This window comes from Notamacropus eugenii, chromosome 3 (genome assembly GCF_028372415.1).
Source record: "Notamacropus eugenii isolate mMacEug1 chromosome 3, mMacEug1.pri_v2, whole genome shotgun sequence".
NCBI classification, from domain to species: domain Eukaryota; kingdom Metazoa; phylum Chordata; class Mammalia; order Diprotodontia; family Macropodidae; genus Notamacropus; species Notamacropus eugenii.
Genome location: NC_092874.1, coordinates 166,056,843 through 166,079,173, shown reverse-complemented (window position 1 = coordinate 166,079,173; position 22,331 = coordinate 166,056,843). Strand labels below are relative to the sequence as shown.

The window sequence follows — 22,331 nt, the reverse complement described above, 5'->3', positions numbered from 1 at the left end:
ACCCAAAACTTAGGACTGAAGATACATTCTCTGTGCAAAGAATATTGAAACTATGATTTCCATGCAGTACTAGGAAACAGAGGACCTTGGCTTTTCAGCTAAGAATGGAAGCAAGAGGATTTTCCATAGGGAGAACATGCCACCCTTGCCAATATGCCTCACAACTGAGGTTCTGTTGGGAAGCAGGAGCTGTGGCCTGTGCAGCTTGTCAAGATGCACAGGGTTAATGTTCAAATCTTTAGGAGGACTGATTCCTTCTTCCCTGGGTAAGTCAGAGCAATGCATGAGCTTCTGAAGAGAGTAGCATTTGTAGGAAGACCAGGTAACTATGTTGTCATCTTCTAATCGTGTTACTTGCTGGTATTCCCCATCATGGACTCAACATTGCTACTGCACATATCTGGGGTTCTGCTTACCAAACCCTGACATGGTGACATTTAGAGCTGGGGTTCTTAATGTGGGACTATAGGTTTCAAGGGGTCTATGAAGTTGTATGGTAAAAAAAAATACATCTTTATTTTGATATAATCATTTTCCTTTGCTTAAGAATCTCTGATTTAGAATATAGTAGAAAGTAGATATTTATCATTCATCTCACACTCTAGGGAGAAAATGATTTGAGCTCTAGGTTCAGTCTCCAGAAGAAAATAAACAAAAATACAAACATCCACCATGCTGGAAAACCTTGAAGGTTTTATTGTCAATATCTTTACATTAATACTGATATCTCCTTTTTTTGTGCTGAGAAAAACGATCTGTTACACATAATGTAACTTTAATATACAACATAGAAACGCATTCTAAATTAGTTACAACAAGGACCTACAAAAAACTTCATAGGAAAAAAGGTTACCTAATATTGCCACCATGTTTGCAGTAGACCCTCTCCTTCTTGGTCTAATCATCATAGCTTGCCTATGTAAACAATGGTTATTTCCATGTCCTATGGAACTGTTAATTATAAGGATACTAAAATTGGCCTAAAAAGTTCTAACACATCACTAGGTACTGTACAGTCCTCAAAAATAATTTATTGTACTGTCTCTAAAAAAAGGTACTAGGGTTTTTTTTTCATTTTGCTTTGTTTTGTTTGATCCAGAATTTGCACAGTATGTGCATGTTTGTCTAACAGTCTAAACACATGAGAACTGAACTGCAAAGTCACGATGATCACAGAGATGAGGTGGTGGAGTCGAGGACTTCCCTCCCGTTGCACACCGTGGGGACGTAAGTGCTGGCCGATGCTGGAAGATACAAACAGGAAGGAAGAGTCAGTACTAGAAGGTGAATGGTTATGTTTGAGGTAGTGAAGACAGAGCCTTAGACTCTGGAGTTAGAAAACCTACGTCTTGACCTGGCTTTGACACTTAGGTGGCATTGGACAAATCATTTACTCTTTCCAGGACTCAATTTTCCCATATGGAAAATAGAGGATTAGTTTAAACCATTCAAAAGGTTCCTTTCAGATTCTGACATTGTAGGCCTATTATTTCACCTACCCTTGATTAAGAAAGAAGAGGAGTATGGGGAGTTTAAAAGCAGAGAAAAAAATTGAGGGGCAGCATGGTACAGTGAGTGCCTAGAGAGTCAGTCTTAGAGTTAATAATAATGGCAGCTGGGTGGTACAGTGGATAGAGCACCAGTGCAGGAGTCAGGAGGACCTGAGTTCAAATCTCACCTCAGACACTTGACACTCACTAGTTGTGTGACCTTGGGCAAGTGACTTAACCCCAGTTGCCTCATCCTGGGTCATCTCCAGTCATCCTGAGGAGTATCAGTTCACTGGATTCAGATGGCTCTGGAGGAGAAGTGAGGCTGGTAACCTGCACAGCCCTCCCTCACTCAAAACAAAGTCAAGCGCAAGTCATGTCATCATTTCTCTGATGGCATGGTCTTCTTTGGCAACGAAGGATGAACGCAACAACAATAATGGCTAACGTTTATATGTAGTGCTAATTCTGAGCCAAGTGCTGTGTCAAGCAGTTTACAATTGTCATTTAGTGTTCACAACAACCCTGGAAGGTAGGTGCATTTTGCATGTGAGGAAACTGAGGCAAAAAGAGGTTAATTGATTCTCCCAGGATCACACAGCTGGTAAGTGTCTAAGGCCAGATTTGACATTCCTGACATCAGGCCCAGAGTTTAAGTTCTGCCTTCCACACATGCTGGTTTTGTGACCCTGGGCAAGTCACATAACCTGTCAGTGTTCTAGGCAACTCAACTCTGTAGGACTATAAGCTACAAAGCAGAGGCGGACCTGCACTGGTAGAGGGGATTTTCTCATCTGGAAATCCCTTAGGTCAATCCAGTGTTTTTCCCTCTTCCTCCTGGCTCTAGAAGAATTTCATGCTGAAGCCAATACATGGAGTCTGCAGCTACCCATGTGGCTTGTGTTAGAGTGTACCTTTGACAAAACTGACATATCTAGGTCATGTTATCAGGGACCGGATTTAGGATTTCATCGGCATAGCAAAACTCCTGGGTGAAGAAACTCCCTCCACTAAAGAAGGTTGGCCCCTGCTCTGCAGGTCTGAGCCTAGAGTAGCACCAAGAGGTCCAGGGACAGGTCACACAGGGTCCCACAACCAGGACATGGGAGGGGTGAACCTTGAACTCAGAGCTTGCTTACTTGGAAGCAGGCTTTCTATTCACCAAGATACACTGTCTCTTGGTATTATATTACTAAGAATAAATGCATCTTAATTTTACAGTGTTTTATGTTTTATGAAGCAGTTTTACATATATTAACTGATTTCTGGAATAACCCTGAGAGGGAGGCAGCTGTGTGACTGTTATCTATTGTCCCTGTTATACACATGGTTCCAAGTAGTTATCATTTGCTAACGGTCACACAGCTAGTAAGTGGGAAACTTGAACTCAGGTCTACTGATCTTTAATTCACTTTCATCCTTTCTTTTACCCCACTTTAATAGAGCAGCTAGGTCGCAGAGTGCCTAGAGTGCTTTGCAGAAGTCAGGAAGACAACTTCATGAGTTCAAATCAGGCTTGAGACATTACCTGTGTGACCCTGGACGAGTCACTTAACCCTGTTTGCCACAGTTTTCTCATCTGTAAAATGAACTGGAGAAGGAAATGGCAAATCACTCCAGTATCTTTGGCAAGAAAACCCCAAATGGGATCCTAAAGATTTGGATGTGACCCCACTTTAATACAATGTCTCCAAACCCCACCTTTTCAGGGTAGGGTTTCTGCATTGTGAACCTCCCTCAACTCACTTACCTGTTCTTGGCTTTTTATTTCTCCAGATCCCTGAGTTTAGCAAATTAACCTGATAAACTATCAAGCTGCTAAGAATTTAATGTGTAAACCTGATCAAGGTAACCTATTTGCATTTTAAAGGGACATTCATTTTCATTTAAAGGAATGATTAATGGTGGGATTTTAGGGACTGAGGCATTTATCTGTTCATTGATAAAGGCTTATTGAATAAATAAAGAGCCTACTGTATGTGAAACACAATAATGGATGAAGAAGCAGAAGACTGGAGTTGTAGTCCAGTTCAATCTTCAACTAGGTATTAATGTTCCAGAAGATTAAGATTTTAGACGAGATTCCTACTGTCAGCTGCTTACAGACTTTGAAAGTACTTCAACCATATATTATCCAAAGCATACCTGAAAGAGACTATTTGCTCTACAACAGAAGCATCAAATACGCAGCCTGCATGTGGCCCACAATGTTTCTCAATAGGGCCAGAAATAGATTAAAATAGAATTGGAAAGCATTTAGCCAAATAAAAATACAATAAAACATAGATAATAGAACATTTTAAAATGAAGTCAATCTGCGATGCACAGGGATCCTTATGTATAGATTAATGGTCCCCTTTTCTATTTGAGTTCGGCACCACTGCTAGGCAACATACGCAACAGGAGGCTTTCCCATTCTTTGCTGTAAGATTTTCTATTGAGGGGAAACCCATTGCCTCCTAAGGCACCCGTTCTATTATTTGGATAGCTCTAGTCTTTGGAATTTTTCCTTAGACTAAGTAAAAATCTGCCTTTCTTCAAAATCAAATCTGTTATCCAAAAGACATCCCTAAAATACTTGAAGACAGTAATTATCTAGCCCTATATCTTCTTTTCTTCAAGTTGACTATATCTAGTTTCATTCATTTTTGTTGTTGTTGATGTTTAATCATTTTTCAGTTGTGCCTGACTCTATGACTCTATTTGGGTTTTGCTTTTTTTTTTTTTTTTTTTTGCAAAGGTACTTGAATGGTTTGGTATTTCCTTCTCCAGCTCATTTTTAGATGAAGAAACTGAAGCAAACTGAAGTAAATGAGTTGCCCAGGGTCATATAGCAAGTAAGTTTCTGAGGACAGATTTGAACTCATGAAGATGAGTCTTTCTGACTTTAGGTCTGGAACTCTATCCATTGTTCCACCTAGTTTTCCCACCTTCAATTTATGTAGCATGATGAAGACATTCACGATCCTATCCATCATCTTTGAGATGCTCTCCATGTCATGAATGTCCTTCCTAAAATCTGATACCCAGATGTACACAGTTAGGTCTCAATTAGTGAAAATAATGAATCTTCTGATGTGGTCACATTATTTGAATTTGCCCTACATATTTCCATTGGGCTAGAACCAATTATCATATTTTACATAATTATAACTTTGAATAGCAAGAATTTGAATACATTTGACTACTTCAAGGAATTAATTTTTTGCATGAATCAGTACCTAGATATACCCACTATTACAGAAATAATGTGGCAAGGTAAGAGTAGAACACTGTTTGTTGTTCACCTCCTTTTTCTGAATGCTGTGCCTCTATTAATTCAGCCTGTGATGATTGCATTAGCTTTTTTTGACTACTATTTTGTTCTATTGATTCACTTTGAGATTGTGGTCCACTAAAACCCTCTAGATCCTTTTCAATCAGTCAGCCAAAAAACCATTTATTAATTGTTAGGTGCTGGGGATCCAAGCACAAAGAGTGAAACAATCCCTATTTACAAGCAGAACTGCTGTCTAATAACAAATCTACTATTAGGGTAAAATGTTGACTTTTTTCAAGTGTAAAACATTATATTCATCCCTCTGAAGATTCAGGATATTCCATTCTAGCAAGATATTTTTGCATGTTGACAGTTAGCCAGCTTGCTAGTTATCTCTCTTAGGTTTTCATAATCTTCAAATTTGACAAGTCTGACATCTGTGACTTTATGCAGTCATCAAAGGACACAGTACATATCCCTAGGGCACTCTACTATAAATCTCTTTCCAAGCTGATCTTAACCACTGAATTATAACTCTTTAGATCCAAGCATTCAATTAATTTCCTATCTACCCAACTGTACTGCTGTCTTACACTTTTCTCTATCTTGTCCACAAGAATAATACAAGAAATTCCACCAGTATTTTTATTAAAATCTAGCTAAGCATTATTTACAACATTTTTAGATCTACCACTCTAATAACTTGATTGAAAAAGAAAATGAGGCTTGTTTGGCAAAAATTCTTCTTGATGACATCATTACATTCTTTCTTAGATATCCACTAGACTTCATTTTAAATGATATGCTCTGAAATTTTGCCAGGAATCAACCTCAAGCTTCACTTATTAGTCTCAATTAGCTTTCTTTTTTTAAACTAAAGTGGGTTTTTTATGTTCTCCAGTCCTTGTGTACGCCAGACATTCCACATTCTCTTTCAAAGATGTGCTCTTTCTTTGAGTACTCTGGGACCTAGTAACTTGAACTCATCAACAAACTGCTTGTCTCAGATTTATCTTGTGTTTCAAATGCGTATTAACCATTTTTGTTCTTTCCTGTTCAAAGACAGCATAAGCAGAAGCAAAGGAAGGATTTTATAACTCAGCCTGCCCTGTACTACTGATTATCATCTTCCCACCCAAGCAGAAGAGCAGTCCTGTTTCTTCTCTGACATTCTTCTTTTCCTCAACATAGCCAACCAATCTGACTTCCTTTTATTTTCTTTATCATTCCTGTCTATCCTCAGTGGGGCATCTAGGTGGTGCAGTGGATTGAGCACCAGTGCAGGAGGACCTGAGTTCAAATCTCACCTCAGACACTTAACACTCACTAGCTATGTGACCTTGGGCAAGTCACTTAACCCCAACTGTCTCATCCTGGGTCATCTCCAGTCATCCTGATGAATATCTGGTCACTGGATTTAAATGGCTTTGGAGGAGAAGTGAGGCTGGTGACCTGCACAGCCTTCCCTCACTCAAAACAAAGTCAAGTGCAAGTCATGTCATTATTTCTCTGATGGCATGGTCTTCTTCGGCAATGAAGGGCAAACACACATTCAGCTTCAGTAGATTGTGAGCAGTAACCATCTTGAAACTTACAGGATGTACCATGCTTTTACTCATACTCTGTTATCTGCCTTTGTTTACATCTAACCAGGTTGTTTAAAAAAAAACAAAACCCAAAACAACCCTAAACAAAAAAACCCCTATATTGATGGATAAGGACCCAGTACCCACCAGTCTCTTGAGTCAATTTCCTCTTTCCCTTGTCATTAGAATTTTTTATATCTTTAGAATTTCATTTGTGAAATCCTCCCCCATTCCTCCCCAGGCTTACTTCTATAGAATTTCTGTCCGTAGGATCCTACCTAGACTTTCTCCACACCCTTTGAAATCTTCTCTCTCACAATTTAGTGTTCATGTCATATTAGGCCCAGCTTTCCTCTTCTTCTCTGGCACAAATTCATAAGAAGAGGAGATTACCTCTTCCTTAGATTCCTATCATTTCCATTCCAGCTGTTAGTTCCTCCTAGTTAGTGAGTATCAGACCCAGAAGCGTATTCCCTTCTTACCAAATGGAGGAAAGGAAAGAACATGAATTTATCATTAAACCAAGAGGTTATTAGTTGCTCTGCTTTTGACAGAAAGAAAGAGAGCTTGAGTAGATGTCTAGATAATTGAAGTCTCCGGTCAATACTATATCATGCCTCCTTTCTAGAGCTATGATTTATTTCTGAAACTAATTTATTTTTTCTGTTTCTGTCTCTGCTTTTATTGTTTTTCCCCAGTAACATTCTCTATTATGTTTCCCACCTCCCATTCTGGATTTCCTCACCTAAGTATGTCATCCTAACATACAATACTATTCTGTCCTTCCTCCACACCCCCGCCCTTATTTTTCTTTTCTTGTGTAATAAATGATACATTTCTAGAGTCTAATGCCACTCATGGGTCTTATCTCTGTGATACCTATGTGGTCAGATTTACCTCTTTGCCTTAGGATCTCTAATTTACTTTGGTTCTTACCTATACTTGGAGTATTTGTGAATATCATTTTGTCAGGCCATGGATTTTGTTGTTAGCTTTTTTCTTGGATGCCTCAGCTTTGTTTCTCATTCTACTATCCAACTACACAACCCATCCTCTGCCTGCCATCAATAACCTGCTTTTCCCAATCTGGATCATTAACCTCCACAACAAACTTGAGACTTGTGTCTTCCTGAATTTATGCTCTAGTCTTCTGGTAAGTTAAACAATTCACCTATGGAACTCCCAAACTAGGATTAATGTGACTCAATGTATACAAGTTAGTCTACTTGGCTCAGTATATCGATTGGCTGGTCCTAGACATTAGATCAAGGCAGCTAGGTGGCACAGTAGATAGAGTGTTAGGTCTGGAGTCAGGAAGACTCATTTTTGTGAGTTCAAATTCAACCTCAGATCCTTGCTAGCTGTGTGACTCTGGGCAAGTCACTTACCCCTGTTTGCTTCAGTTTCCTCATTTATATAAATGAGCTAGAGAAGGAAATGGCAAACCACTCCAGTATCTTTGCCAACAAAACCTCAAATGGGGTCAGAAAGAATTGGATATGACTAAAAATTTTTTTAACTCAAATATTAGATCATGCTTCAATTTCAAATCTCACCATCTGCCTGCCTCACCTTTACCTTCATTTACTTTGAGTTCTAGCTAAATTGAACTACCCAATATTCTACCTGCCTGAAATTCCAACCCCTAACTTCTTTGCTAGTTAAAATCCTACCGATTCTTCAAAACTAGATCAAATGCCAACAGTTTCATGAAATTCTCTTCCATGAATTTTCATAACATTTTGTAACTCTTAAATTCACACATTAATTTAAATCATATGTATATACTTGTGAAGGTCCTATTTCTTCTACTAGATTGTAAGTTCATTGAGGAGAAGGACCTGTATTATATTGACCTTTTCATCATCTCAACTCTAAACACTATTCCTTGTATACTTCAGTAGCTTGAGAAATATCTTAAGATGGTATTGAAGTGAATTGAATGACTTTTTACAATCTGAAAAATGTTATGTGAAAGCAAATTGGTTTAGGAATTACAAAAACCTACTATGAGTTCTTAAATCAGTCCATGAATATTTCTATGCCTAAATTATTCCATATCTAGAGTAGAAATATGCTAGAAATCTACTTTATGTGATCAGTAATACCATGAGCCTTGTCATGTACAGACTACCCTTTGGCCTCATAACGACCTTTGTTTTAACTTTGTTTGAAAGGGTAGATTTGGAGGGGGTGTGAGTGGTGTAAGAATCATTTGGATCATAAAGCCCTAGTCATGACCCTTAGCTCCTGACATCTGTAATAATGATCTCCTGGGCAGCACTACAGCAAATGTCCAGTGCAATCATTAGAATATCTCTATCTACCTCCCTAGCCATTCAAAGGGGCACCCTCTGTAAAATGACTAGAAGCTTTAGAAGAAACTCTCTAAAGTCAAGGTATTATTAGTAGAGCAATAGCAATTACAATAACCACTAACCCCATGAGGCTGTTGCTGCAGCTTATGTTTTTCAAGCATTTCATAATGGAGTCAGGGGAGCCTTAAACTCTTATGTGATTAAATCTTTCATTTTAGCATCGCTCTGCTGTATGGTTTTGCAATTTCTTTTCTTTTATTATCAGAAAAAAATATTACTACTGTTCTATATTTTGCTGTGTGCAGTAGAGGAAATTATTGTTTTATCAATGGTATGAATTTCCTGAGCCATTAAAGTCTTACTGCAGTGCCTCATTATGGTATAAAAGTAGTACTGGATACTCAAGAGGAGAAGCTCAGATTCTTCCTACCGAACTGGATAGGTTTTTCCCAAGAGCCCAAGGAAGGGGCATGTCTTTCACTCAGTGACCAATTTAGTTAAATTCAGAAAAGTTCATCATCAAGAGGTTGTCTGCCAACTAATAATTCCTCTTTCTATTTTTTTGCCACTTTGCAACTCATAAAGATGGCCTACTAAGACAACATGGCATAGAGGATGGAGAATGGATTATAGGGAAAGTACTGTGTTCAAACCCTGCCTAACCTTAAGCAAGTCGCTTACCTTTTCTTAGACTCAATTTCCTCTTCTATGCAAGGTGGGGGGGAGTAGTATTAATAATCATGATAGTAGCACCCCTGATCTCATAGGATCAAATGAGGTATTATACAATATGCAAAGCACTAGGCAAACCTTAAAGTGCTTTGAAAATGATAGGTATTATTATTATTATGGAGAGAGCATAGAGTAGTGGACAGAAAGTTGACCTCAGAGTCAGGAGAAACTTATCTGGCTCCCCCTAGATGACACAGCCTTCTTAGACCTCCCAGTACTAGCAGTACTTTCACTTATTCTCACTGTCCAAGGATGGAATTGGAATACTCTTTGATCTCTGCCATTGCCCCTTGCAGATTCTCCCCCTACCTCCATCACTCAGTAACCTCTTTTTCTTTGAGCTTCATGCTATTCATATCTATATTCTATACTGTCATCTTGACCTATGTCTTGCCTGTTGACTCCTATGACTCTGGAGGAGAGAGTGAGGATGATGACTTTGCATAGACCTGCCTCACTTAAATCCAATTCACCTTCAGGTCAAGACATCATCCTTCAGTTGTCATTGGTCCTCTTCAAGAATTACAGACAAACACCACCACCCATGCGATGAAAATCCTGGTAGTTGTTGTCTATAGACTTCCAGGTTACTCTCCTTCCTTCCTCAATGAGTTTGGTATATGGCTCGTGATTTTTCTGTCCTCTCCAACTCCTGCCCTCACGCTAGGAGACATCAGGACACATATTGATTCTCTCCCAAACTCTCTGAGCACTCAATTCCTCAACCTACTCGTTTGCCATGAGCTACTCCTTCACCTAATCTTAGCCACAAACAAAGATGGTTATACTGCTGATCTTGCCATCAACCATAAATACATTACCTCCATGTTCAAGAATTCCTAAAATCCTTATCTGCTCATAACTGGTCAGCTTTTCACTTTTTCCTGTCTTCCTGTATTAAACCCTACCCTTTGTTCACATCATTCTCTCCGGTTCCTTGACTTTTCAGTTTTCTCCCAGGCCATCTCTCCTGCTTTAATCACTTTCTCCTCTTTCCCCTATTTTGACCTCTTGGTGAATCAATTCAACTGTACACTGTTCTTGTCTCCCTATACCCTTTATCATACAACCAATTATGCTAGATCAATCTTTAGTCTTTGATCACTCCCACCAATTACCACCTTTCTTCCTACATGCAACAATTTTGATTGGGCCCACTACAGATTTATAGTATATAACCTCAACTGGGTTCTCACTACTGCTAGGCAATTTTATAGAAAAAAAAACTGAGGTGATTCACCATGAACTCCTTCTTCCTCATCTATCACTCAGATGCCTTTTGCCACTATTTTCTCCTTTACCCACACCTCATATGATGAAGGGGCTGTACTCCTTTCCAGGGCTAAGCTTCTACCAGTTCAAGTGATCCCATTCCATCCTTTCTACTCTAACAGATTACCCTTTCTATCATTCCCAACTGTATCACTTTGTCTACTGGATCATTCCCTCCTTTCCACAAACATGCCCATAACTCCCCAAGCCTCAAAAAAAATCCTCATTATATCCTTCCATTACTGCTAACTATTATTCTGTATCTCTTCTGCCCTTTGTAGCTAACCTCATTAAAAAGACCATCTATAAAAGATGCCTCTCATTTCTCACCTCTCACTCCTTCCTTAATCTTCTTAATCCTTAGAATCTGACTTCTGGATTTACCATTCCCCTGAAACTGCTCTCTCCAACATTACCAATGATTTGCTAATGGGCAAATCAAATGAACTTTTTCCAGTCCCCATTCTCTATGATTTCTCTGTTGCCTTCGACTCTACTGATCACTCTCATCTCCTTGATACTCTCTTCTCTCTAGGTTTTTTGGGACACCACCCTCTCCTCTCTCCTGGTTTTCCTTGTACCTGTCTTTTCATTCTCCTGTGCTGGATCCTCATTCAGATCACACCCCATAATTGTAGATGTCCTTCAGGGTTCTGTCCTGGACCCTCTTTTTTTTCTCCCTCTACAATATTTCCCTTTGCAATCTTATCAGCTTCCATAGATTTGATTACCATTTCTATCCTGATGACTCTCAAGTCTACTCCTTCTGACCTCCCATCTCACATCCCCAGTTTTTTTAGACATCTCAGACTGGATGCCTAGTAAACAATTTAAACTAAACAGTCCAAAACAGAAATCCCTATCTTTTTCTTAAACCCTCCTCCCTCCTACCTTTTCCATTACTGTAGAGGGCAACACCACACTCCCAGCCCATCAGGATCACCACCTTGCAGTTATCCTTGATTCCTCACTATCTTTCACCCCAACTGTCAAGCTGTTGGCAAGGCCGATTGATTTCACCTCTGCAAGATCTCTCATATATGACCCCTTCTCCCCTTTGATACTGCCACTGCTTTGATGCAGGCTCTCATCACCTCATGCCTAGATTGTTGTAATGGCCTGTTGGTGAGTCTGTTTGCCTCAAGTCTCTCTCTACTCCAGTTGACCCTCTAGCTTCAAGTGATTTTCCTAAAATGCAGTTGTAACCATATCACTCCCCTATTCAGTAAACTTCAGTGGCTTCCTATTGTCTCCAGGATCAAACACAAAATGCTCTGTTTGGCATACAAAGCCCTTCATAACCTAGGCCTTTCCTTCCTTTCTGGTGGTCTTACAACTTATCATATCCTCTTCAATCCAGTCGCTTCCTGGATGTTCCACAAAAAATGCTCGTTCTGGGCATTTCCCCTGGCTATCCCCCATGCCTGGAATGTTCTACCTCATCAATTCTGCCTTCTGCCTTCCATGGTTTAGTCCTTCAAACTAAATCCCAACTAAAATTCCATCTTTAACTGGAAGTCTTTCCCAACCCTCTTAATTCTAGAGCCTTCCATCTATTAATTATTTTCAAATTGTCCTGTGTGAAATTTACTTCGTATCTCCAGCACTGAGCATAATACCTGGCATATACTAGGTGCTTAATGAATGTTTATTTATTGAAGATAAGGGTAAAAGTTCTATCTCTAACATACATTCATTGTGTGGCCTTGGGAAAGCTACTTAAATTCTCAATGCCCCCAGGCAAACCTGTAAGACCGAGGAAGTTCCCCAACAGGAAATTCCTATATCAATGACATGACACGTTTTATAAAGAAATAATTACTATGATTATTATCACTGTTATGGAAAGGTTATGATATACATTGGTGGAAGTCTGTTAATGAGTACCCTTTCCTCCTAGTTACCCATGCTTGAAGTTGCAGGGTCATGCTCCGTGCTCCTCATCCTCCATATACATTTAGTTACCAGGTCTGCCTTCAGAATATCTCTTGAATTGAAGTCCTTCTTTCCACTGTTAACTATCACTGTACTTCAGACTTGGATCACCTCTTAAAATTTATTTTATTTTCAGGTGCATATTCTTTTCTTTGTGTCTCTCCCCTCCTTTTAATTGAGAAGACAAGAAAAACAAAATCTTTGCTGCAAACATGCATAGTCAAGCAAAATAGATTGCCTCAAGTTTGCATCACTTCTGTTATTGGCCTCCCTGCTTCCAGTCTCATCCCTCCCTAATCAATCCTTCATCCAGTTTCCAGTGAATCTTCCTAACACCTAGGTTGAATTACACTACTCCCTTCCTCATAAACTTTCAGTAACTGTATTGTTTAAGCTTCCTTTATCTGGAATTGAAGAGCCTTGCCAGACTTATTTCACATTTACTTCCCTTCGTATATCCTAGTATCCATCTAACCTTTACTATTAGCTGTCCCTGATCTGACTTCCATACATTCAAGCAATCATGTTCCCCATGACTGGTCACCCTTTGCCTATTAAAATCCTCTTCTGCTTTCAAGGCCCAGCTTAGTTACTATATCCTCCATGAAGCTTTCCTAATAATCCCTCACTGAAAGTCTTCTCTCCTCCCTCAAAATTACCTGTAGCTCTTTGTCTGGACCTCTCCTTTGCTCTGATCACCTTCTACCCTGTATTATCTTTGTTCATTTATACATTATATTCTTCCTGATAGTCCTTGAGGACAGTGTCTATCATTTTTGTCACTTTGTATCCCCAGAATCTAGTACAATGGCTTATATACAGGGTGTCCCAAAAGTTGTGGTGAAATTTAAAGCTATTTATTAAAGATATTATTAAACTATTAAAGCTTAAAATTGCACTAAGACTTCTGGGACACCTTGGACTGCATGTATTCAATAAACGTTTGTGGAATTTAATTGTGAGGTACACATCAATAATCCCTGCTCCTAGGAAGGTTGAGGGTGGCAGATCTCTTGAGCTTCAGAGTTTTGAGCTGCTATCAGGGTAAAGCCAAGAGGGTGTCTGCACTAAATTTGGTATTGATGCAGTAAGCTCCTTGGAGTGGGGGGGGGGGGCATTGGGCAGCCCAAGGATGGACAAACTGGCCTAGGTTATGAAAAGGAATTAGGTCAAAGTTCCTGTGGCAATCAGAGTGGGAGTGTGCCTATGACTACTCATGGGTTAGGGGTAGTAAATCTTCATGAATAAAGTAACAATTTTATACTGTTGTAACTTAGGCTGGAGTGAGGTGGGGTACAAATTGAAATTCTAATGTTTTTATCCTGGTCAAGAGAGGGAGATCCAGTCAAAACTAAAAATAATAAAAAAGTTAAACTGTGAGTTTACTGCCTCACTTTCTTTTCCCTTCATAGGTTACTGGTGCTGCCCATATTTAGGACATCTGTTACTCCCTGAGGTTGTAAAATGTGTGAAAGATCTAAGAGCTCTTACTTTTTTTGTATGTAATGAGTTTTTGCTATTATTCTCATAAAAAGTCCATGAGGCCTTCAACAGTGTAAGTTTAGTCCATTTTCTCAAAGGCTTTTGTGCAGATTTCTATAATCATTCATTATGCCAAGAAAAAAGCATAGGGAACTAGCTTTCTGAGGAGTAGAGGTGCTGGTGCTTGGGTTGAAAGGCAGCGAATACACAGTCATTTTTTACATTCAATGAGAAAACTGTAGCTAACTGCAAATGACCTAATCAGCTCCATCACTGATTACTTAGGCCAATTCACATCAATTAAAAAGCATATTTAGTCTCACAAATTCAGTGCGCTAGATCGATGCTTTATCCCCACACTATGCAATCAGCTTCTTTCTGTCTCCCTAATGCAGAGCATAAGAACAGCTCCCTAGTTTACCAGGCTGCATTGGCTTTGAAATAAAAGACCCTATTTGTACTGATAACCTGTGCTTTCGATCAATGCTAAATGTATTCATTTAATAGATTTTTCAGATGCCAAGTCTATCTGTCAATTTAATGGCGCTGAGCTCAAATCCCCAGAGTCATTGCATTATGTAACTGGGTAATACATCAGACTTGGAATAAAACACAAATATTTTAACAGAGCAGACACTCCAGCTTGCCTCTGTCTGTCACATTTTTCCATTCCCTTGCTCCTGATGACCCTTAATATTTTTTCCCCCAGGATGTCTGCTTGCTTAGCTATTTTCAATGCCTTGTTCATGGTAGCTCTGACATCCACCAACTGCTTGGATCCCCCTTTCTCCTGCTGGGTCATCCAGCCTGTTATCTCACTTATCCCTTTGATTATGCCAACAGAAAGGGATCCTCGGGCCTGCCCTGGGAGTTTCTGTAGAGATTAATAGATGTAACCTGGATAAGCGATGAACCCGGTGGCCCAATTCTAGTGCGAGACTCCTACTGGAGATGTCACAGATTCCCCAGAGAAGGATTATAGGAGGTTCACTCTGCAATAAGAAACAGAAGGTCGACTTCTCCCCAGTACATGCTTCCTTTATGAGTAAAGTAATGGTTCCACGCTGCTGTGACTCAAGCTGGAGATATGGGGGTACAAATTCTAAAGTGCTTTCAAGTGGGCAATGACTACGTGTGATTCTGATAAAGGAGTAGAAATTGGGCTTGTGATTTCACTGAGGTAGGGAACCCCCAGATGAGTATTAAATCAATTCATGTCAGTACCTTCTCTTACAATATTAGAAATTTTTTTCCCTAATAGACTAGGTAATTTTCATAGAGTCATATGGCTAGAATGTGTTAGCTCTCTATCCATGACATCATACCTTCTCTCAATGAAAGTGATCTTAAAATGATCCTTCTAAAATAATGGTATCCACCCTTGACCATATACATGGATGGATATCTATGGAAAATGAAGAAAGTGACATAGTAGATATTCTGTCTAGGTTATGTGCTGGTTTAATAATAAATTTTCTTTCCACTTGTAGCGTATGTTTTTGTAAATAATAATACTAATGATACCTCACCTTAAGCACTTTAAGTTGTGCAAGCACTCTACAAACATTATCTTATTTGTAACAACCTCATGGGGGAAGTGCTAGAGTTTTTGTTGTCTTTATAGACAAGGAAACTGAGGCTGAGAAGTTAAGTGACTTTCCAAGGATCATGCTAGCAAATGCCTGAGGTAAAATTTGAACCCAGGACTTTCTTCTTCTGAGTTCATCACTTTAACTATTAGGAATTATCATGGAAGTAGGCATTAAAACAGACCTTGACCATCCTTGCATTTATCAAGTCTGCCTTCTACCTTTCTGCTATTCCTTCCCACTCTGACTCTTACTTACATTGGCCTCACAGTTAGATTAATTCAAAGAGTCAACCCTAGGTAAGGTTGTGGAGTCCCACTACCTCCTCTTAGTAGGTTTTGATGATTTATTGCATGAATGGATGAATAAAATAGGTGAAATTTATTTAACCTCATCCTCTCAATCTGCTGCCCATTATTCTCCCTCTGTGCTCTTTGGAATTCCAGAATCTACTTGTTATATCCCTCTTCTATCAAAATATGCTTCCAGGAAAAGTGATGAAACTCATTTATAGTAAGGTATAAATGATGGATGAAAGGTAATGTTGGATAGTGAGCCAGTCTCAGCATTAGGAAGACCTGGGTTTAAGCCCTTCCTCTGACATATAAGTGGCTATGCAGCCCTAGTGAAGTCATTTACCTTCTCAGTACCTCTCTAAATCAAGAGGGTGTTTCTTCCCTTGGGAGTTCTTTCTACTAATGGAATAACAGATCCAGTTCCTATCCGCTATAAATGATGGAAACCTTGAAATGTTGCCATTCATAAGGACAGTGATATTTAAAGAGAGGTCAACACCTTAAGCTAAGTGAATTGGGTTCTAAACTTGAAATGTCAGGCATCACTTACTTGGTATGGGTTGTATCTTTCTGGGCTGATAGGATCTTCCCTTGGCCTCTGAAGTCATACTGTATTGGTGGTTACCTAATCTGCCTACAATTAAGCCTGGTTTAGCTTGTTCATGGTGGCTCTAACATCCACCCACTGCCTGGTTCCCCCTATAAATCTGTCTATAGGAAATTCCCTCAGAGTTTCCTCACAGAATCTCATGAAAAGCAACTCTAAATAAAAACAGAAAAGGAAGGACAGAGAGAGAGAGAGAGAGAGAGAGAGAGAGAGAGAGAGAGAGAGAGAGAGAGAGAGAGAGAGAGAGAGAGAAGAGAAGAGAAACTGAGTATGTTCATTTTAATTTTTATTGTTACCTGTTTTCTCCAGGGTGCTAAGCAGATTTTCTGGTGCTTAGATTAGAGGTTCTGTATATGATCTAAATATGTATTATTCTATTGGGTAACATACATCTGCCTAGGCAACAGATCACAGGTCATATGATTTACTGTTAGAAGCAACATCTAGCTTAACCCTCTTATTATACAGATGGGAAAACTGAAGTGAAAATTATTTTGAAAGGTTAAAGGATTTGCCCAAGGTCATACAGGTAGCAAGGAGTAGAGGTACAATTAAATTTAACTCCTCTGATTCTCAACTTAATATTACTTTGACTATATTGTGCCTACCCATTTTTCTGTAAACACATTTTCCCCTATCATTACACTATATTTCCTATATTCATAAAGGAATTTATTAAATAACATTAGAAGATATGAGCATGCATCTATAAACAAATCTATGCCTCTCTCACATACAACACTAAGCACCCTGGTTTAGTCATATTTCATTACTAATGAATTTGAATTCTGATTTATTAGGGACAAGAAAGAAAGAGGTGGTAATGCAACCTAAAACTTTGTTAATTCAAGAAAATGGTGCATTTCTTTAAGAAGGACACAAAAGTGCATTTGGAAAGGGCTATAGTTCCTTTGATTTAAAATTTTAGACAGGTACTGCTTACACATATCACCTCATTTATCATCATCAGATCTGATTGATTGAGTTTCCTTGTGTAGTATTCATGCCAGGAGATCAAGACTGCTCTGAGCGCATCTTGATCATGTGAACAGTCAGGCTCTCCAGACAGAAATGATCTTTGCTGGTGAACATCTTGGCGTGAGCTGTTTGTGATGGATAGAAAGCTGTCCCCACGCTGACTGAACAAGAGGCTGTTCAACACAGAACTGAAAGGGAAGGGCTTGTTGGTTTATTTTTTTTATTGCCAACTGTGTGTTCTCTGAATTTCTCTCAGTGTTCTCAGACATGAGTGCTTACATTGACAGAATATTCTTTGTGATGAATATTGTAACTGAGTTGAGGCAGAAAATTCAGAAGGCCAGGAAAGGCCAGACTACTGGCTAGGATCAATTTAGATCAAAGCTTCTGTGGATTTTACCTGACTTTAAGTACTAAATGCCTTTAAGATTTGTCCATCTAAATATGATGCTTCTAGGAATTAAGCATATGAGGTTAAATGAGCTTTGAAGAAAAAGGTTTTACAAAACAATTTTTCTTCTTTTTTCTGTGGCAGGTCTTTTGACTCTGAGTTCAGGCTGTCTCCAATTTGAGGACACAGATCCTGAATTTCATTTCTGTGTTTGCATCAGCATTTGGTTACTGAACCAGGGTTGAATTATTCCCTAGAGAAATTAAGCATCTGGTGCTCTTTGAGGGTAATGCTGTGGCCTGTGTGACCCTGGACAAATTGTTTCATCTCTCTGGGCTTTGGCTTCCTCATCTGTAAGATGGGTGTACTAGCACTGTCTTGAACTGGTTCAGACCAACTCACAAGAGCTGATTGTTAACGTGAGCATTTACACCTTGGAAATTGGCAAGTGCTATAAATAATGGTTTGATTCATTTGTTTTGTTGCTTGTCTAGACTGAAGAAAGTGAGGGAGAAAATGTTAATAATGTAGATAAAACTCAAAAGTATGCTGTGGGCATTATTCTACAACCACACCCTATCTGCCCCTCACTGGTTGTTAAACTTTATCAGCCTGTCTTTGCATAAGGGGCTTGGAGTAGATGATTTTGAAATTTGCTTCCACTTCAAAGTTCTATACAATTTCTTATTTTGCTTTTGTCAAGAGGAGTGGAGGGAACCATATGATTAGTGGTGACATATGATGAAATTTTGCCTGCTCTGCTTTGTGAAGTTGGCACGTTGCTGCTCTGAGCTATCAGTAGACTTAACAAAGAGCCTGAGAAATCTTGACTTTTCCCATAATCCATGTCCTGGGAAGAGGAAGAAAAAGACTAGAACTTGTCTCCATGATAATAATTTCTAAGAACTCATTAAAAATGAGGGAGCTGACCTCAGAGTCATAATCATCTGGTTTCAAGTTCTAACACTGATAGCTACTGGCTGTGTGACCACGGGCAAGTCATTAACCCTCTTTGCTTCAGTTTTCTCATTTGTAAAATGAGCTTGCAAGACACAGGTAGTAAGTGGCTGAGGCCAGATTTGAACTCAGAAAGAAGATCCTTTCTAACTATAGGCCCAGCACTCTATCCACTATGCCACCTAGATGCCCATTACTCAGTCCAGTGCTCTTTTCATGCTACTAGATTGCTTCTTAATATAGTCTGATCAATAGTTTTTGAGATAGCAAAGTAGAATTTGATTCTGGAGTCAGAAGATTCAGGTTCATAGGCTAGCTCTGCCACTCCTTGGTAGTATGATCTTGGCCAAGTTCTTTCACCTCTTTGGGTCTCCCTCATCTGTACTTTGAAGGGGTTGAACTAGATGGCCTTTGAAGTCCTTTCCAGCCCCAAAATTCACCTCTCAGACCCCTTCAAACTCAAAGAAACAAGACAGATAGGTTGGATAGTGGATAGAGCTCTGGGCCTCGAATCAAGACCAGAGTTAAATTTGTGACCTTGAACAAGTCATTCAACTTCAATCTGCCACAGTTTTCTCAACTATAAATTGGAGGTAATCAATAGGATGATAATATTTGTGAAATGCTTAGCACAGTGCCTGTTTTATAAATAAATTAATAAATGCTTATTCCCTGCTTTGATCCCATGATCCTCAATCTGCATGATTGCTGTAAGGAGTAAGCGAAAGATAGTCTATTTTGTCCAAGATGGGGTAGATTCCCCACTCTGTAGACCAATCCACTGAAGATTATACAAACATGTATATTACATATGCCCATTTTAGGTAGAATGTGGCTGTCTGGCAGTGCTTTGCAATTAAGAAAAAATATTCATGTGAACCATTACTTTCAAAGTCATACAATTCCATTTCTTTTCCCAGAGTAGGATCCTTGTTCACAAATCCTGGGAAACAGTTGCTTATGGTTCTAACTTCTAATATTGAGCAGATAAGAAAAAAATTGACCTTTTCTTTTTATCTAAATAGAGATGTGTGTGGGTGTGGGAGAAAGACAAAAAGCAAGGCCCAGAGAAGTAGACCCACTGAGCACTGAAAACTCCTTTCTCCTAGGGTTGTTGTGAAGATCAAATGAGATATTTGTGATGTGTGCTTAGTATAGTACTTGGCACCTAGCTGGCATTCAACAAATGCTAGTTTCTTTTCTTTCTTTATGTAGATACTTTGTCTGATGAACTCAAAGAAATTTAAAAACATTTCCTGATGAGAAAATACATATCCCTGAAGGTGAGAGAAGAGATGTTCTAATTGTGTTCATTTTTACATTTCAGATAGACAAGGATTTTACTCAGACTTTTGTAGTGGCTCAGAGTCATTTTCAGGAATAGAGCCAAAGATCTCCAGATTTCCAGTTTCATCCATCCATTCATTCTGTCCTTGCCTCCAGCAAAGTACTTTGCAAAGTGACTTTGCAGAGCAAAGTACTGGGAATGAAGAAATCTAGGTTTTAGTAGAGATTTTACCTGATTTCTTGTATTCTTGGGATTTTTGCTTCAATTTTCCTTTCTGCAAAATGGGAGTAATGATATCTGCAACTTATTAGCTCACAGAGGTATTGTGAGGGTCAACTAAGATAACAAGCATGAAATCACAATGCGATGAAGGTTATCTACTAATATTATCCAATTGGCATGAATGTCAATATTTCTGAAGTACTCTGAAATGACTTGTATGTAAGTTCTAGGTTGATAGAAGGTATAATTCTAGACTGTTTCTTTTAGCAAGTACTTTTCTTTATTTGACTACATGACACTCCTATTTGGACTAATTGGAAGCCATAAATATGGATCAATGAAAAGTCTGAGTTATAAAACATTTCTGAAGAAATGTAGTTTTATCATCTTCAGTTACCTTGTAATAACTGAAAGTTTTGTTGTTGTTGAGTTCTTTCAGTCTTGTCTGACTCTTCGTCACCCATTTGGGGTTTTCTTGGCAAGAAAATATATATATATATATATATATATATATATATATATATATATATATATATATATATACACATATACATACATACATATGTACATATATATATATAAGACTCAAAGTAGGCTAACCAAATGTGGTTTAGTATAGGCCTAACTTTTATACAGAGAACAGAGAGTTAAGTAACTAAAATATATTACTCTAAAAAGTGTAGTTTTTGTTCACATTGCAGTTACATTATTTCTATGTAAACTGGTGCATCTGAAGTACTAGAAAGCACTTTGTCATTCACTAGGTAAAGAGTTCATTAATAATTTTATTTACACTATTGCTTTTTTCTTCAGAAAGAAAAGACAGACATAAATTTCTTCCCAGTTTCTCCCCAATGTTGATATTTCTGAATTGTTGAAGTCTGATTTAATTACAGTGAATATAAAAATAGTCTCATTCCCTACTTCATGCTTATCCCGTTGGCTAGGGCTATCAAATACCAGTTTGCGTTCACTCTTCAGATCAACAGCAAGGGACAGCAATTGCCTACCTACTCCTGTTGGAAAGACTGCACAGTAGCCTCAGATCATGGGAGTTTTCCCAGTCTGCTTTGTGAAGATTATCCAGTCCCATACTTGACAATGTTAGCTGGTTGTAACCCAAAGAACTCAGCTTTGCCTTGTTTAACTTAATCATCTGCAATGATTTTTTGTAGGTGAGGTTTGTGCGCTCTAGAAATAAGCATGCATGTTTCTGGGAGAAGCAAAGAAACTGATTTCACAGTCCTTAAAGTGCTCTGTGACTGCAGTCATTTTGACAATGGGTTTGAGCATGAGAGACTCCAAAGACTCTGCAGCCTCTAACAGCTCTCTGCTGAAGGATGTCCAGGCTATCCTGAGAACCTACTTCATTAGTATTTTTCTTTTGCCATGGGGAAGAGTATCTATTAGATCTTACTTAACTTGGCTGTGAAACTGGGGCACTAATGAGTTTACTCTCAGGGATCCTGAGTATTTTGAAGTGTTGACCCCTGGCAAAATTGTGAAGTATCCATTTGTCTTTGCTACTGTAAAATGAACTGGAGAAGGAAATGGCAGACCACTCCAGTATCTTTGCCAAGGAACTCCAAATGGGGACACAGAGAGTTGGACAGGACTGAAATGACTAAACAGCAACTTTTCTCCTGGTACTCCCCAACTCATTCAAATGTCCTTCCTCGAGGGAAGGGACTAGTTTTTGCCTTTCTTTGTATCCTGCTGCTTAACACATTTTCTGGAACATCATAAACACTTAACAGATGTTTGTTGAGTAAGAAATAAATGCTTTCTTGTTGACTTTTCGTTTTAGGCCTTCTCCCTAGTTCTTGTTCTCCTATAGTACTAACCCTTTCCTCATCTGGCTACCCATAAGCTGTCTACTAATTCCTCCTTTTAACCAGTGCCCTTGGTTCATTCCCCAAAGTATTTACT

At 38.9% G+C, this 22,331-nt stretch overlaps 1 protein-coding gene across 1 annotated transcript in view; it reads right to left on the bottom strand.

Annotated features, from left to right (window-relative positions):
* Positions 1–680: 680 nt before the first annotated feature.
* The window catches only part of GRM3 (glutamate metabotropic receptor 3), a 281,695-nt gene continuing 260,044 nt past the window's right edge, over positions 681–22,331 (bottom strand). Inside the window, exon 6 of the mRNA XM_072653230.1 lies at positions 681–1,244. Coding sequence (XP_072509331.1) covers positions 1,171–1,244 — 74 coding nt within the window. The 3' untranslated portion in view covers positions 681–1,170. The remainder of the gene's footprint in view (positions 1,245–22,331) is intronic.